General features: G+C 40.7%; 1 protein-coding gene and 1 long non-coding RNA gene across 4 annotated transcripts in view; one reads left to right on the top strand and one right to left on the bottom strand.

The window, feature by feature from the left end:
• Positions 1-1,450: 1,450 nt before the first annotated feature.
• LOC142749025 (uncharacterized) lies at positions 1,451-18,441 on the top strand. The gene is made up of 3 exons (XR_012882357.1): positions 1,451-1,821; positions 5,853-6,039; positions 17,945-18,441. It is a non-coding gene; the product is annotated as an uncharacterized LOC142749025 (long non-coding RNA).
• RBM27 (RNA binding motif protein 27) overlaps positions 13,963-18,584 on the bottom strand; it is a 116,453-nt gene continuing 111,831 nt past the window's right edge. The window contains exons 20-22 of one of the 3 annotated variants that reach the window (XM_075856530.1): positions 18,254-18,364; positions 17,910-18,015; positions 13,963-16,544 (exon numbers count right to left, since the gene is read on the bottom strand). In XM_075856530.1, the coding sequence (XP_075712645.1) occupies positions 17,932-18,015; positions 18,254-18,364 (195 nt within the window). In that variant the 3' untranslated portion in view covers positions 13,963-16,544; positions 17,910-17,931. Of the gene's footprint in view, positions 16,798-17,722; positions 18,016-18,253; positions 18,365-18,584 lie in introns of those variants that run through there. The other 2 variants (XM_075856529.1, XM_075856528.1) reach the window with 2 other exon arrangements.

The raw sequence follows: 18,584 nt of genomic DNA on the forward strand, positions 1-18,584 counted from the left end.
GTCCGTTTTAAAAACGGATGAATTTCACTTGTCAATTTCCTGCCACACACTGCCCCCTGTAGATAATGCCACACACTACCTTCTATAGATACTGCCACAGCCCCCTGTAGGTAATGCCACACAGCCCCCCTGTAGGTAATGCCACACATCCCCGCTGTAGGTAATGCCACACAGCCCCGCTGTAGGTAATGCCACACAGCCCCCCTGTAGGTAATGCCACACAGCCCCCCCTGTAGGTAATGCCACACAACCCCCCTGTAGGTAATGCCACACAGCCCCCCTGTAGGTAATGCCACACAGCCCCCCTGTAGGTAATGCCACACAGCCCCCCTGTAGGCAATGCCACACATCCCCCTTGTAGGCAGTGCCACACAGCCCCCTGTAAGTAATGCCACACAGCCCCCTGTAAGTAATGCCACATAGCCCCCCCTGTAGGTAATGCCACATAGCCCCCCCTGTAGGTAATGCCACATAGCCCCCCCTGTAGGTAATGCCACATAGCCCCCCCTGTAGGTAATGCCACATAGCCCCCCCTGTAGGTAATGCCACATAGCCCCCCCCCTGTAGGTAATGCCACATAGCCCCCCCCTGTAGGTAATGCCACATAGCCCCCCCTGTAGGCAATGCCACCCCCCCCCCCTACTTTCCTGTAGGGGACGGCTCTGGAGAAATCCCTCACTTCACTGTCCATATATGAACAGTGAAGTGAGGTACTTCTCCTGGAACGGAATCCCCGGCCACATCGGCGGGGATTCCGCTTCAGAAGTCACTGACGTCACTGTCCATATATGGACACAGTGAAGTCAGTGAGTTCTCCTGGAGCGGAATCCCCGGCCACATCGGCGGGGATTCCGCTTCAGAAGTCACTGACGTCACTGTCCATATATGGACACAGTGAAGTTAGTGACTTCTCCTGGAGCGGAATCCCCGGCCACATCGGCGGGGATTCCGCTTCAGAAGTCCCTGACGTCACTATCCATATATGGACACAGTGAAGTCAGTGACTTTTCCTGGAGCGGAATCCCCGGCCAATTCACCGGTGATTCCGCTTCAGAAGTCACTGTGTCCATATATGGACACAGTGAAGTCCGTGACTTCTCCTCGAGCGGAATCCCCGGCCACATCGGCAGGGATTCCGCTTCATTAGTCCCTGACGTCACTGTCCATATATGGACACAGTGAAGTCTGTGACTTCTCTTGGAGCGGAATCCCCGGCCACATCGGCGGGGATTCCGCTTCATTAGTCTCTGACGTCACTGTCCATATATGGACACAGTGAAGTCTGTGACTTCTCTTGGAGCGGAATCCCCGGCCAATTCGCCGGTGATTCCGCTTCAGAAGTCACTGTGTCCATATATGGACACAGTGAAGTCTGTGACTTCTCCTGGAGCGGAATCCCCAAACCCGTGCTTGGGGATTACGCTCCTACAGTGACCAAATAAACACCCTCCTCCTCCTCCTCCTCACATGCGCTTCGGACTGTGAGGAGGAGAAGGAGAGAGCGAGCTACAGTAGACACGGCCGTCACAGTGCACACCGATACCACATACTAAAACTTGCGCATGCGCAATGAAACTGCTGCTGAAGACGCAGCCATACCATTTAACAGAGCATGCGTGGTAGACACAACCACGCATGCTCTAAGCAGATGGGGAAAACACGTGGTACAGTTATGACGTAACCGTACACTGTGAAAACCGGAAACCGCAAACCGGAAGTTAGGCGCGAATGGACGGGTATGCACAGGAAGTGCAAATTTTACATGGACAAGCGGTCACGTGACGGAAGAGGGGATACGACGATACATCCAGCAAATCAAAGGTAAGTACATTACAAAGTTAAATGCTTTTTATTGTTTAGTTTAATTAAAAGTAATTTTTTACTTCTGGAAAACCCCTTTAAGGGGGGATTGCAGATTCTTATTTTGCAACTATATGGTACATTTTATAAAGACTATTCAGTCCACCAACTGGACAGTAATTAAAGGCTATATACACCTTTTGAATTGTTTTTTTAATTTTTATAAAAATGTGTATCAGTGTGATTGGTGCAACTTTCAAATTACTTATTAAAAATCATTAATAACTTGAGATACAGCTGCTTTGTATTCTGTATACAGAGTAGCTGTATAGTGCGCTGAGACCTGAATTCGTTAGGTCCGCGGGACTGACTGGTTCAGTGAAAGCGGGATCCACCTGTAATCGATCACATCTAAGTTATGAAACTAGAGGTGATTGATAGCAGCTCGATCCTGAAGGTCAGACACGCAGGACCAGCTGACACTGAACCCGTCAGTCCCGTGGACCTGACAGATACAGGTTTCAGAGCTGTATCTCAAAAAGTAGAAATATTTTTTAATAAAAAGTATTTTGAAAGTTTTACCAATTACACGGATTTCAAAAAGGTGTACATAGCCTTTAAGTGCCCCAGATATAATTAAAACATTGGTGGCAGTTAAATATACATTCCAAGATAAACGCTAAACCTCCGTGCCACATTGCAGTAGTACTAGCTTAACCCCTTCCTGCACCATGAGCCTGTTCCATCACCACCAGATGTCAGCTGTATATTACATGCGATCACGGGTGTGCAGATAGTTGCAACCAGGGGCATAAAAATGGCCTCCGGGTTTTCAGAGTACAGAAGCCTATTAGGCCAGTTGTATTACATCGCACTACGCAAGTATTGAATGTATTAGCAGAGCGATCATAGGTTCAGGCATGGATGCCCCCTAGTGGGACCAAAAAATAAATAAAAGGGCCGGCGGTGCAGGTCCTTCTTTTACAGCAATGTCTTTTGGCGTCACTGAACAAGAGGCTGATGAGCGCTCCTCTAAGCGGGAGCTGTACCCAACAGCCTCCTGAACACAGCTGGGATCGTAAAACATTCTGACCTCAGCTGTTTAACACTTCGATCACCACGGTCCCCTCTTCGATCGCGTCATTGGAAACCCGGTGACGTGATTGAAGACCGGGGTGTCCCTCTGCAGTCAGCCCTGGGGACCTAGAAAAGACCCTAGGGCTGCCTGTCCTTTTGCATAAAACAGGATTTTTGTACTTACCAGTAAAATCTCTCTCTCGTTGAATTCACTGGGGGACACAGTACCATGCGTATAGGTCGCTGTCACTAGGAGGCTGACACAAATATAAAAAGTAATAATTAATGTTTGGCTATATCCTCTGCTGAGCAGTCTGCTCTCCTGCTCTTGGTACAAACTGAGGAGCTGAGAAGATTTAACCCCTTAAGGACATAGCCAATTTTGGCGTTGAGGACTTTTTTTTATATTTCCCTCTTTGCATCCAGATGCTCATTGCTTTTTTTTTTGTACGATGTAGTTGTATGAGACTTTGTTTTTTCCGGAACGAGTTGTACTTTATGTAGGTACCATTTTTTGGTACAAATACATTATCGTTTACCTTATCTAAATTTATATTTTGGTGAAAATGCAGAAAAGAAAGCAGTTCCGCTGACGTTTTAATCATTTTTTTTTGCACCATACACTGATCATAAATAATGCTATACATTTGTTGTACAGGTTGTTACGGTCATGGCGATACCAAATATGTCTATATTATTTCATGTTTTGGGACTTCTATCTTAAAAAAGTTGATTCATTGTAAAAAATGTGTGCATTTAACTATTTTTTATTATTTAACCCCTTCCTTCTTTGGCCACTTTTGACCTTCCTGAGAGGGCCTAATTTTTTTTAAATCTGACATGTTTCACTTTATGAGGTAATAACTTTGGAATGCTTTTACCTATCCAAGCGATTTAGATTGTTTTCTCGTGACACATTAGACTTTATGTTACTGGCAAAATTTGCTCGATACATTTAGTATTAAATTGTGAAAAACACCAAAATGTAGCGAAAAATTGCGAAAACTAGCAATTTTCAAAATTTTAATGTATTGGCTTGTAAGACAGGCAGTTATACCACACAAAATTGTTGCTAATTAACATCCGCCATATGTCTACTTTAGATTGGCATCGTTTTTTGAACATTCTTTTATTTTTCTTGGCCGTTACAAGGCTTAGAACTTTAGCAGCAATTTCTCACGTATTCAAGAAAATGTAAAATTTTTCAGGGACCAGTTCAGTTGTGAAGTGGCTTTGAGGGCCTTATATATTAGAAACCCCCAATAAGTCACCCAATTTTAAAAACGTCACCCCTCAAAGTAATCAAAACAGCATTTAGAAAGTTTCTTAACCCTTTAGACGTTTCACAGAAATTAAAGCAAAGTAGAGGTGAAATTTACAAATGTCATTTTTTTTTTGGGCAGAAATTCAGATTTCATCCATTGTTTTTATAACACAAAAGTTTTACCAGAGAAACGCAACTCAATATTTATTGCCCAGGTTCTGCAGATTTAGGAAATCGGAAGCAATGGAGCACCTAGAGGATTTGGGGCCTTCTTTTTATTAGAATATAATTTAGGCACCATGTCAGGCTTGAAGGGCTCTTGCGGTGCTAAAACAGTGGAAATCCCCCAAAAGTGACCCCATTTGGGAAACTACACACCTCAAGGAAATTATCTAGGGGTATAGTAAGCATTTTGACCCCACAGGTTTATTGCAGAAATTATTGGAATTAGGCCGTAACATTTTTTCTAAGAAAATGTAGATTTAGCTAATTTCTTCACATTTCCACAAGGACTAAATGGAGAAAAACCACCACAAAATTTGTAAAGCAATTTCTCCAATACCCCACATGTGGTCATAAACGACTGTTTAGACACACGGCAGGGCTTAGAAGGGAAAGCGAACCATTTGGCTTTTGGAGCTCAAATTTAGCAGGAATGGTTTGTGGAGGCCATGTCACATTTGCAAAGCTCCTGAGGGGACAAAACAGTGGAAACCCCCCACAAGTGACCCCATTTTGGAAACTACACCCATTAAGGAAATTATCTAGAGGTATAGTGAGCATTTTGACCGCACAGGTTTTTTGCAGAAATTATTGGAATTAGGCCATGCAAATTTAATTCTACATTTTTTCAAAGAAAACGTAGGTTTAGCTAATTTTTTTTCATTTCCACAAGGACTAAAGGGGAAAAAGCACCACAAAATCTGTAAAGCAATTTCTCCAGAGTAAAACAATACCCCCCCATGTGGTCATAAGCGGCTGTTTGGACACACAGCAGGGCTTAGAAGGGAAAGAGTGCTATTTGGCGATCACATTTAGCAGTAATGGTTTGCGGAGGCCATGTCGCATTTGCAAAGCCCCTGAGGGGACTAAAAAAATGAAAACACCCAAAAAGGGACACCATTTAGGAAACTACACCCCTTGAGGAATTCATCTAAAAAAAGTGTAGTGAGCATTTGACCCCACAGTACCGAATTTATAGCACTTTTTGATGTTTTACAACTTTTTGCACAATAAAATTACTTTTGTAAAAAGAATGTATTTTTTTCTGTCGCCAAGTTGTGAGAACCCTAATGTTTTAATTTTTTCGTCGACGGAGCTGTATGAGGGCTTGATTTTTGAGAGACGAGCTAAAGTTTATATAGGTACCATTTTTGGATACATGCAACTTTTTGATCACTTTTTATTCCATATATTTGTAGGGCAAAGTGACCAAAAAAACTGAAATTCTTGTATAGTTTTTTACGTTTTGTTTTTTTACGCTGTTGACCGCGTGGAAGAAATAACAATATTTTTATAGTATAGACCGTTACGGACACGGAGATACCAAATAGGTATGGTTTATTATTTTTTTTCGATAATAATGGACATGATAAGGGAAAAGGGCGATTGTGTTTATTTTATTACATGTTTTAAAACGTTTTTTTTTTTACACTTTTTATCAAGTCCCACTAGAAGGTCCAACTGTCTGATTTTTTTTTTTCTAATACAGAAAGATACATTAGATCTGTCAGTCATTCACTGACAGCAAGCCGAGTAGGCTTCACCTTCCGGCAGGGACTAATCGGCAGGGAACATCCACCAGAAAGATGGGCATCAACGGAGGTGGGAAGGGCATCCACCAAAAATGGCAGGCACCCACTGAAGAAGTGGGAATTACTTCCGCCTAGCGACAGCAGGTGAGTCACCAAGTGGAACACACGAGGGACTCGCACACTGCACCTGAAAAGGAAATAAAAATAAATAAAACTAAAATAAAAATAAAAATAAAAAAAATCTAGCTGAATTGCCTCTGTCTGTCTGCCTCCTAAAGACAATAGGCTAAACCTGAGGAGCAGAGTGCTCAGCAGAGGACATACCCACATGGTACGGCGTTTCCTAGTGAATACTTTAACGAGAATATATATTTTTATTACAAATACATTACATAAAAACCTAAACATATTAGGTATCTACACGAGAAGAACCTGAATAATTTAACAGGTTTAGTGTGAAACATGATGCTGAGTATTGCTTTTTCCTATATTTACGTCGTAAACATAAATTACATACTAAAACAAAAAACACAACTTACACACCAAATTTTTCCCTACCCCTAACCTGCGCAAAAATAATTAATAATTTCCCCAGCATACCACAAGGCCTCATACAGCCACGTCAATAATAATTTTTTTATGGCTGCTAAAAGGCAAAAATGGAAACATTTAGCAGGTCATTCAGGCCTTTTCAGGCACAATGAGTAAGAGGTAAAAAAAAAAAATAAAAAAAAAAGTTTTTCTCTTTTTTATCTTGAAAAGCACCTTTCGCAAGTCTATTATTGAAAAAAAAAAAAAACGAAAAACTACACATAATTGGTATGGCCACATTAGGAATAACCCAAAACCTGTTTAAGTATCACGTTATTTAAACCACGCAGTGAATACCGTGAACATTTTTTTTTTAAATAATTACATTTGCCCCCAAAAAACAAAATGGAATATTTGGTTTTTATCGCTGTAATCGTATTGACCTGAATAAAGAAATCTTAATTTTTACTGCACGGTGTACAATGTAAAATCAAAAAACCAGCAAGGGAACGATTTTATCATTTCCCAAGTCTTTTCAGAGCATTATGTGGTCCAATAAATGCAGCCATTAAAAAATAAAACTTGTACCGCAAAAAACTCATCTTTGTCAACAAAAGAGAAAAGAAAAAAAGTCCTGGACATTAAGTCCCAGATCACACAGCAGAATTTTTGCAGCAGAATCAGCCACAAAATTCAGCCTCCAATTAATTTCAATAGGAGTCGGACACTTCTTTTTCCCGCTAGCTAATTTTTTTTTTCAGCTAGCGAGAAAAAGCAGCGTCCAGTCCGATCTGTGGGCGGATTCCGCCCAAAACTCCCATTGAAGTCAATGGGAGGAGGAATCTTCCTGCCGACGGCAGAAATAATTCCGCAACTGATTTTGCGGCAGGACCCGCCACGTAAAATGCGCTGTGTAAACGGACTTCAGTTTTTTTTTTCAGGATCATCATTTATCATCTATCCACAGGATAGGCGATAAGGGTCTGATTGGTGGGGGCTCAAGCGCCATCTCCAGCAGCACCATATAAAGTGAATGGAGCGGTGGCCGATCATGCGCAGTACAGATCCATTTACATAGGGCACTTAGGTAACCCCCTTCCTAGGACTCTCACTGATCAGACATTTATCACCTATCCTGTGGACACGTGATAAATAATCATTATGAGAAAACCCACTTAAAAAGGGATTAAATGGATTCTTAAAATTTATGGAAAAAAAACACAGTTCAGAAGTAGTTACATAGTTAGTACGGTTGAAAAAAAAAGACGTCCATCAAGTTCAACCATGGGATGGGAAAAGAGAAGGGATGAAACAAAAGTTCTACACATTGACATAGGAGTCAATATTTTTTTGTTCTGGGAAATTATCTAAGCCTTTTTTAAAGCCATCTCCTGTCCCTGCTGTGACCAGCTCCTGCGGTAGACTATTCCATAGATTCACAGTTCTCACAGTAAAGAAGGCTTGTCGCCTCTGCAGATTGAACCTTTTTTTTTTTCTACAGACGGAGGGAGTGCCCCCTTGTCTTTTGAGGGAGTTTTACATCACCATATTTTTTGTATGTGCCATTCATAGATTTATAGAAGTTAATAATGTCCCGTCTCCCCCCCCCCCCCTTAGTAGTCTCTCTTCAAGGCTAAATAGGTTTAATTCCTTTAATCTTTGCTCATAACTTAGATTCTCCATGCCCCTTATTAGCTTCGTTGCTCTTCTTCCAACTCCAGGGCATCCTTTCTATGAACTGGGGCCCAGAACTCAACTGCATATTCTAGATGAGGCCTAACTAATGCTTTGTAAAGTGGTAATATTACATCCCTGTCCCGTGAGTCCATGCCTCTTTTAATACACGACAATATCCTGCTGGCCTTTGAAGCAGCTGATTGACACTGCATGTTATTTATTTTATGATCTACAAGTACACCTAGATCCTTCTCAACAAGTGACTATCTGTGTTGCTCCCTCTAAGACACATGATGCATGCAGATTGTTGGTACCCAGATGCATAACTTTACATTTATCTAAATTAAACATCATTTGCTAAGTAGATGGCCAAACACTTAGTGTGTACAAATCAGCTTGCAATTTACAAACATGTTCCATAGACTGAACAATACTACATAGCTTGGTGTCATCTGCAAAAACAGAAATAGTGCTATTAATCCCTTCCTCTATATCAATAAGAAGTTGAATAATAGTGCTCCCAGCATGGAACAGTGGGGTACACCACTTATAATCGGGGACCATTCAGAGTAGGAATCATTTACCACAACTCTCTGGATACTGTCCTTGAGCCAATTCTCAATCCAACTGCAAATTCTACTTTCTAAACCTATAGTCCTTAATTTACCCATTAGACATCTGAAGAACAGTGTCAAATGCTTTTGCAAAGTCCAAACACTATATCCACAGTGGCCCCTCTGTCTAGGCTTCTACTCCCCTCTTCATAAAGTCAAAATCACATTGGTTTGACAACATCTGCCCTTAGTAAAAACTGTGCTGGTTGTCACTTATAATACTATTTTCTGCCGCATACTCCTGTATATAATCCCTCAAACTTTTTTCCTACGATTGATGTTAAACTTAAGAGTATATAAATTACCCGGGTAAGAACTAGAGACCATTTTGAAAATAGGCACCACACTAGTAACTAGTGAATCACTGAATATTATGAAGAGGCGGACAGAAATAACGGATCTAAAGGGCCTTTTACATCTGGCGATATTCAATCGTTCGCTCCTGTCACAAGGACTTATGTATGTGGACGAGGGTTGTTACTCTGACCGCTCGTCCCCATACGTTATCAGGTCAGCAAGGCGTCTCCCAGTTTACACAAGATGTGCTGCAGACATCGACATTTAACTTTTTTTAAACTATACGATCAGCAGATCGAGTGTTTGCTCGTTCATCTGCTGATCGCTGCCCTGTTTACACAGGGCAATTATCGTGAGCGAGCGTTCTCTGAATGCTTGTCTGCCCGATAATCGCCCAGTGTAAAAGGGGCTTAAGTTCTTTAAGAACTCTAGGGTGTAACCCAACTGGTCTTAGGGCCTTGTGCACATTTATTTGATTTAATTTAGCTTTGACCATATCTACATTCAGCCAATTAACTAGATTAGTTGATGTATTAACAGCACTGGCAACATCAGCTGCTCTTGCTTCTGACGTATATACAGAGCTAAAGACCCATTTTAACTTTGCCTTCTCTTGATCCCCTGTGACCAACTCCCCATTACCGCTATTTAGGGGTCTTACATGTTCAGACCTTGGCTTCTTTGCATTTATATACTTGAATAATTGTTGGGGATTTGTTTTACTATCCTTGGCCACCTGCCTTTCATTTTGTATTTTTGCTGATTTTATTACTTTTTAGCAGATTTTATTAAGCTCCTGGTAAACATAGGCTTCAGCGGTACCCTCAGATTTGTATGTAAAAAAATGCACTTTTGTTTTTGTCATATAGTGCACTTTTTACAGAAGGTGTAAGTCGTGTGGGGTTTAATTTTAGTAGTTTATTCTGGTTACCTCTAGAAATAAATTTGGCACTATAATTATACAAAGTAGATTTTAACATCTCCCATTTGTACTATTATTTGACATTAGTTATTCCCAGTCTATGTCCTGAATTACAGCCCTCATCCTGGAGAAATTGGCCTTCTTAACCCCTTAGTGACCACCAATACGCCTTTTCATTGTGGTCACTAAGGGGCCTTTTCACGGTGGCCCAGTCCAAGTCCTGCACGAGTGTCCCGTGCAGGCTGAAGCGGGTGCTCGGTTGTCTGATGACAGCCAGGGTCCTGCTCCAACGACCACGGACGAAGTCTACTTCGATCGAAGCCGTTTAACCCGTTGAATGGCGCGGTCAGTAACGACCGCAGCATTTAACTTTTTTACAGAGGGACAGAGCTCCCGCTGTCATCCATAGGCGGCCCGCAAATGCAATCGCGGGCCTCTGATGGGCTGTCATGGCAGCCAGGGGCTTTATAAAAGCCCCCAGGTCTGCCCTGGGCATATGCCTATTAGAACGTGCCGGACGCACGTCCTAATAGATTGCCTGGCAGATTTACACCGACAGGCAATAATTCTTTGGTATACCAAAAGCATTATAGCAGCAATCTAAAGATTGCATAGTAAAGTCCCCTAGTGAGACCAATAGAAGTAGTAATAAATGTGAAATAAAAAATAAAATTACAGTAATAAAACCATGTTTTTTCCATAAAAAGTGGTTTTATTTAGTAAAAGTGTAAAAAATAAAATTAAAAAAAAAAAGTACATATATGGCATCGCCGCGACTGTAATGACCCAAATAAATGTAATGTAAACCGCAAGATGAACACGGAAAAAAAATCTTGTGGGTTTTTTTTACGATTGCCCCACAAATAAGTCATAATAAAACGTAATCAATAAGTCCCATGTACCCCAAAACAGTACCAATCAAAACTACGTCTACCCGCAAAAATCAAGCCCTCATATCACTACATTGACGGAAAAAATAAAAAAATTACGGCTCTTGGAAAGAGGCGATGCAAAAACAAATAATTTAGTTCGAAACCGTTATTGTGCAGAAGTCGTAAAACATAAAAAACCTCTACATATGTGGCATCGTCGTAATCGTACCGACCCGTAGAATAAAGGTAACAGGTTCTTTACGCCGCACAGTGAATGGCGTGAATTTAAAATGCATAGAACAAGGGCGGAGTTTCAGGGGTTTTTTCTAGTCCCCCGCAAAAAATTTAATAAAAGTTAAATCAAAAAATGATATGTACCCCAAAATGGTGCCATTAAAAAGTACAACTAATCACGCAAAAAACAAGTCCTCATACAGCTATGTCGATGGAAAAATTAAAAAGTTATAGCTCTTTGAATGCGACTATAGAAAAAGAAAAATGAATAGCTTTGTTATTAGGGCCTAAAGTAGGCTGGTCACTAAGGGGTTACAATTAAGTGTTTTTGCCCTCCCAGCCTGTGTTTTTTACAGTATAGGTAAAATGTAACTATATTATGATCACTGTTACTGAGGTTTTTACCAACATTGACATTCCCAACAAGATCTGCATTATTAGAAATGACCAGATCCAACAGAGCTTCACCTCTAGTCGGGTCTTCCATAAACTGGCCCATAAAATTTTCCTGCTACAGGTTGAAGGAACTTTGCCCCTTCGCAGTTGAAGCCGAACCATGATGCCAATTAATATCCCGGTAATGAAAATCTCCCATTATCACTACTGTACCCGCCTGTGCAGCCGGCTCCATCTGTTTATATAGCGGACATTCCATCTCCTCGGTTATATTGGGGGGTCTCTAGATTACACCAAAAGTAAATTTTTCAGTGTTTACCTCCCTTTGTAATTCCACCCACAAGGTTTCAACCTCCTCACAATCTTCACCCACTAGTGTCTTTCACACTCGCCTTCATATCATTTCTCACATATAGACATACACCACCACCTTTCCTATTTGCCATGTCTTTCCTAAACAGTGTAAAACCCTGTAGATTTACAGCCCAGTCATGTGAAGAGTCTAGCCATGTTTCAGCAACACCAACTATATCTATATGTTCCTCCAGTACCAAGCTCTCCCATTTTGCTTGCTAGACTTCTGGCATTTGTGAACATACACTTAGCTTGCATTTTAAATGGTCACATTTGGTATCTAAAAGGTGATTTGACATTGTCATTTTTATTTTCACTGTTTTATAGCAAAAGCATCTCTTTATCAAGTTGTCTAGTCCTCTCCCCAGTGTCTAATTTCTCCCCCCACCAATATAGTCCGACCCCCTCTAGACTAACTACCCCTTTATTTTCTACATTGACCTCCCTCCTGAGCCCTAGTTTAAATACTCCGCCACCCCAGCTAGAATGCTCTCCTCCAGTACAGCGGACCCCCTTCCATTTAGGTGCAAATCATCTGCAGAATACAGTTTGTACCCCAATGAAAAGTCAGCCCAGTGCTCTAGGAACCCAAAGCCTTCTCCTCTACACCAAGACTTCAGCCATGCATTTAACTCCCTGAGCTCCCGCTGTCTTTCCTGTGATGCGCATGGCACAGGCAGTATTCCTGAGAATACTACCTTGGAGGTCCTTCCCTTCAGCTTGTAGCCTAGTTCATTAAAATTATTCCTAAGGCTCCTCCATCTACCATGCATTCTGTCGTTGGTTCCCACATGGACCACGACAGCTGGATCACCACCAACCCCTCCCAGTAATTTATCCACCACATGCCAAACCCTGGCACCAGGGAGAGAGCAGACCATTCGGTTGAGGTGGTCTTAGCGACAAATTATCCTATCAGTCTTCCCGATTATAGAATCCCCTACAACTACCAATTGTCTTGCCTTACCATCCCGCCGACTACTAGCTGGGCTGTTCTCCCGGCTGTTGGGGAGATCAGTATGCACTATGGCCGCCATTTCGGAGACAGACACCCTCGCATCATCACCCAACTTGGCAATTTTGCTTGGAATAACAGAAACCGGATCGGCCTTCCTTTTCCTGGACCCCTTTCTACATTAACCCAGCTATTTGCCTCGTCCTGCTGACCCATGTCTTGACCCTCCAGGGCTAACGCACTAACTGCGTGCTCAGTGAGCAGCATGCTCTGCTCACGTTTGTCGATCGCCCTCAGTGTTGCATTCTGCTCCTCCAGATATCTAATGAGCTTCCAGGTGAGCAACATGCTCACATCTGCCACAGCGGTATTCACCATGGAACTCCGGCTCCAGTCGTGCATACATATGGCAAACTGTGCACTGAAAAAAAAACCCTCCAATCTTGCTATCCATCACAGCGAACAATTCAAAAAGTAAAGAAGAGTACGTACAGGGACTTGAACTCCTCTTTTCAACTCCGGTTTAATAACTCTACTTATTACACCAGCCACTTAGTCAACCAAGCTTAAATGAGAGCAAGATCAAAAGGGAGTTCTGCAGTTTAATGTAGATCACCTGAAAGCCTTGTGCAAGACTGAATTTATTTAACTGGTTTATAATGTAAAGGACTAGTTTCCATGATTCCTCTCACAGACATTTACTATATTTACAGCTGCATGCCCCTTTATTGAAAGGGGCAAGGTAGTGCTGTAGTCACTCATTTTCTGCTACTGAGACACAGCTCTGCTGCTCTACTGTGAGAAATGTCCTACCCAGCATGTGAAACATGATCTTTCCAGAAAGGAACAGGGGAGAGCAGGAAAATAAGACGCATGTGACGTCCCACACTCCGGGGAGGGGAGGGGGGGGTGTCAGAACCACAAGCCAAATTAGAACAGAACAGTCACAAGTCAAGTTGCCAATGGCTGCCCACCTGGAACATATGATCCTATGCTGTAGCCCCCAGATCTCACCAAAAGTAATAGGTGGTTGTTGAGTATTTTTAATGGTGGCATAGCTAGCTGTTTTTCTGCCAAAAGAATGGACTAGAGCATGGGATAACATCTTAAAATAGCTCCCCCTTCCCAAAAAAATAAAAATACATTTGTAAAAGAAACAAAACACAAACCCACCAAATCTGAAAAAGAAGTGACACAACACAAGTTTAGCTGTAAACTTTCTGGAGTGGTTCTTATTTGTTCCAAATTCAGAGAATGTGTAGTATGTTTATGTGAATCATTTTTTACATTTTTTTTTTTTTTTTTAGTATTTTTCTTTTTTTGTTTTGTCTTGTCATCTTTGTTTTGAACCACTGAACCATGTTTTCTTTATTGCAAAAGTGAACATGCTTTAAGAAATTCAGCTTGAAAAAAAAAAAGTCAATAAAACAAACATTACATCGGATGATTTTTAAATGTATAAACAATTAGAAATTCAACAATATTGCCTATCATACTATGACACAAGTTCACAATATTGTAAAAACTATAATACAAGTTTACTGTACAACAGAAGAACCAAACCTACCCACATGATCCTTTCCACAACCTTCACACGAGAGCAAACTCTGGCACAACTTCAGCTCTAATCATAGATTATGTTAGATCCGGTCATTAAACCTGATGTCGGGCCAGGATTTGCAGCCATATTGCGCCGGTGAAACCGGCCTAAGGAGGAGCTTTTTTTTTTTTTTGTTCACCCTGTACGTTGTTTAAACAACACTTGCTTAAAAGAGCAGGGGGGGGGGGGGAATAGGGATTAAGTCCCTTCTTAATAAATTCCCTTGTTCCTTAAGCTGTCGAGTCTGAATATTTTCTGCCATCAGGCAAGGGGCATACATTAAAATTTGGACAATGGGGTTAATATTTTTCTTTTATTTCTGCCTAATTTTAATCATGACCACTTTTTTTTATAAAAAAAAAATTTGTATTAAAAAAAACAAAACACAGTGGCATAAAAAAAATATGGTAATAACTAGCAAAACAGCATGCTTTACCAACATGCAGATTTGCTTGCGTTACAAAACTGGCAAGTGTGAATACACCCCAGCAGAGTTTACTAACAGCTTAGAAGACTTTAAATAAGGTTTTAGGAATTCTGACCAATCAGTTAGAATTAAGTTTTAGTACCATAGACAGAAGGGTGAGATTCATCAAAAATAATGCAAAGGAAAAGTGGAGTTGCCCAAAGCAGCCAGATGTCTTCTTTTTCAAAAGGGCCTCTAAAAATGAAGCGCTGAACCTCATTGGTTGTTGATCTACTTTTCCTTTGGATACTAATGGCGCTGACTCATGCCTTTGGCTATAGAAAACTGCACCAAATCTGCGTGTGTGAATCTGGCCTTTAGATGGGCAAAATTTGGTACTGTGTGGGAGCGAATGTTTTGATCCAATCCCTGTAATCAGTAAAAGTATTTCCAAAAAGTTTTAAAAAAAAAAAACAAAAACAAACTTTGATAGTCATGACCAGTCTTTGTATTATGGTTCTGGGTGGGTACGGAACATTTAAAGCTAGCGATATGGGGCCTGTCACTTTTTATTTACTCTATAATCTATGCAGTCAATGCCTCCATTTAGGACACATTTTATCATTGGTCTCCCACATAGTACTAATTGATGTAAGACCAGGGTAGAATAGAGGGCATTTTAGTCATGAAGTTGTAGTAAATTGGGATGGGAACAGCAAGTCCTATACTAGTACCAATAGATCTCTCTCGTTTCCCCCGAATTCACTGAAAGCGTAACGTTTGCATTATCCAGACAGAGAAAGTAAAAATCTGTACTGCAAAATGGTGATTCTTTTTTATGTAAGGCACTCTAAATTGCAATTGTGGCAAAAAAAAGTAACGGTCTGTTTTAACCGCACCACACTGGAGTAACATTTCAATGCTAGGAATACAGTAACCGTAGTAGAAATCTGTTTGACTATTAATATGCCAATTTCATACATGCAATTACTCTTTAAAGAAATTCAGAAAAATAATACAGTAAGACATTTCAGTAAAGCTCCATTAAACAGAGGGCCCCGGACTTAACATAAGGACCTGCTTTGTTATAGGAGTTTTTCAGAGAGATAGGCCATCAATATCGGGTCAGTGGGGGTCCAACGCTCAGCACCTACGCTGTTTTGAAGGGTCTGAGGCGCTTGTGCCAGCACTCCTTTCCAGTCGCCGCTCAATACTGTAATTGTGTGTTACTGTGTAACACGAACATACCTCTAGGGGCGTTTTACAGCCTTCTCCTATTCATTTGAATGGGAGAAGGCTGTAATACGGTGAACTGCCGTGTGTTGACGTTTAACAGCATTGAGCAGTAAAGGGAATGAATGGGAAGCAGTGCTCCCACAAGAGCTGCTGCACCTTAAGAACAGAGGATTGGCAGGGATACTGAGAGTCGAACCCCCACTGACCAGATATTGATGGCCTATCCTGAGAATAGACCACCAATATTCGCTCTCTGGAAAACCCCTTTAACTCCTCGAAAACCTGCCACGTTTTAGCAACACACAATCCTGAAATACAATACCATGGGGTGGTTTACCATAGGATCAATCCACTGTTAGTATGTCCTTTCATAGACACATTCAATAGTTTACAGTATAGGCTTCCAAACATTATACCGTTTTACAAGAACAAGTTAGACCAGCTGTATAAGTTTATACTCGCAGGATAACTTGGATGGTTTGTGACAAAGCTTGCTGTAGCTGTGGACAGAAACTTGCTGCTTTCAGCCAATTATTTGGTTGGTCTTCTCTCTCCCTAGCGTTGGTAGAAAAATAAAACTTTTTGGGCATCTATTCAATTGCTATCTTCGTACACAGAAGGAGAAAAGTTATGTACAAAATTATACATCTTAAGAAAACATCTGTACAGAATATATAATCTGTTGTCCCCTACCCTTGCCTTTTATGACATATGACGATAGAAACACGCCACCACCATAGCCAACGAGGTCCTGGCAGTGACTGCAGTTTCTGAGCAACTTGCTCCCTAAAATCAATGGGTTTTACTTCTGAAAACAGAGCAAAAAAAAAAATTGTGTAGGCGTTACCCAAAGCAGTCAATCATGTCATGGTTTTCCTTTACTAACTTGTGTTGCAAACATACTAGGCACATGACTTGGATTAACCCTGGCTACATTAAAGGAGAACCAACTAAGTGAATAGGTTACTATGTGCGCATTTCATCCTCTTATTTCAAATACATTCTATTAGTGAAGGGAGATTTTGCAATGCAGTTTTTTTTTATTTTTATTGTGGGTCTGTCAATCAGACAACCTCCATACCGCCTTTCGCTTTGCTAGGGGCTGGTAGCATTAGTGCGTCATTCTGTAATATAAGTTGCAAGCTAGCAATCGGTCACCATTAAGAGACACTTAGCTGATGGGAAGCAATTTTACCTAGGCCAGCAATGATAAAGAACCGGGAAATAATTTCCTCTGTATTAACCAGTATATGCCATGCTACAGCACTCATATTACAGAATCATCAGCTTTACTGATTTAGTGTCATTTATGGCAAAGAATCCTTTGGCAGATATGTACAAAAAAACTAAAATTGAGATTCGTGTAAAATACACTCCAATTTTAAATGGTTTGATATTCACCCAAAAACTAGGAAATCCAATAATTCTTGTTCAAACAGCAATTCAAAAATGCGTCAAGTTATTGGTTTCCCTTCAAAGCCTAAGGTGCATATGGTAGTAACGACGTGGGTGAACATTTTGAAGGTGTCCACTTATTAACCAGGCTGTAGTTGAGAAAGGTTTGCATGGCATAAATACTTTAGTTACCTAGAATCTTCTAAGTGGGTAGATTTATAGCAATTTAAAAAATAAAACTATAACTTTAAAGACTTCCAAAAATATTTCTCACTTTACTCTCCTTGCAGGACCAAGTATATTAAAATAAAAACAAAAAACAAAAACACAAAACAGTCTCTAGCCTTTGGATTTCATAGAAAAAGCATTAAATTCAATGATTTACACAATCAAGATATTTACTTCTTGGGAAAAGGAGAAAAAAAATAATTGGCTCATTTGGGTTCACACTTTCTTCCTTCCTTTCTCATGTTACTATAATAAAAATGTCAGTAAACACGTCTTAAAAAATTAACTTCTATGTACATTTTTCTTTTTATTGGTGCTTTCATCTTCTCCAGGAACGAGACTCATTTTCATCTTCATCCTCATCATCGTCTTCATGAAGAAATGTATCGGACGTCTCCGCTTCCTTGTGAAAACAAGAAAAAAAAATGGGGGTGGATGTCACTTAGATGCAAGACTGGAAGTTGGTACCAATTAAACAGTGGAGTCCATCAACTATAATGGGACAGGAAACCAATACTATGTGCCGACAGACTAGTAGGTTTTCACTTGATCGAGATCAGTAATATTCTAAGCTTTATTGAACATGTAAAATTTTTTGAAAACTACCAAATTACCAATTTTCGCAGCTACATTCATCATACCTCTTCCTTGGGCTCTTCCTCTTCAACCTCTGTGGACATGGAAGGCGTCTTCGGTTTGTGCCAGCATATTATAAGCTTTCGACCTTTGAATTTTGAACCTTGGTTAGCAGCCTATTTTACAAGAAATAAGAGAAAATTAAGTCAATACTTCCAAAAACACTGAAAACGACCCATATCCGTATGTTCACCTCAGCACCATTTTAGATGCATTGAATTAATCTATATTAAAAGTTGAGTAACTTTGTAAATACATTGCATTAGTTATCTAGTGGTGATACTGAGATGCAGCCCACATTATAGCCCACGGCTGAATTCACAGTGCTCATGGTAG

Source organism: Rhinoderma darwinii, chromosome 3 (genome assembly GCF_050947455.1).
Source record: "Rhinoderma darwinii isolate aRhiDar2 chromosome 3, aRhiDar2.hap1, whole genome shotgun sequence".
NCBI classification, from domain to species: Eukaryota; Metazoa; Chordata; class Amphibia; order Anura; family Rhinodermatidae; genus Rhinoderma; species Rhinoderma darwinii.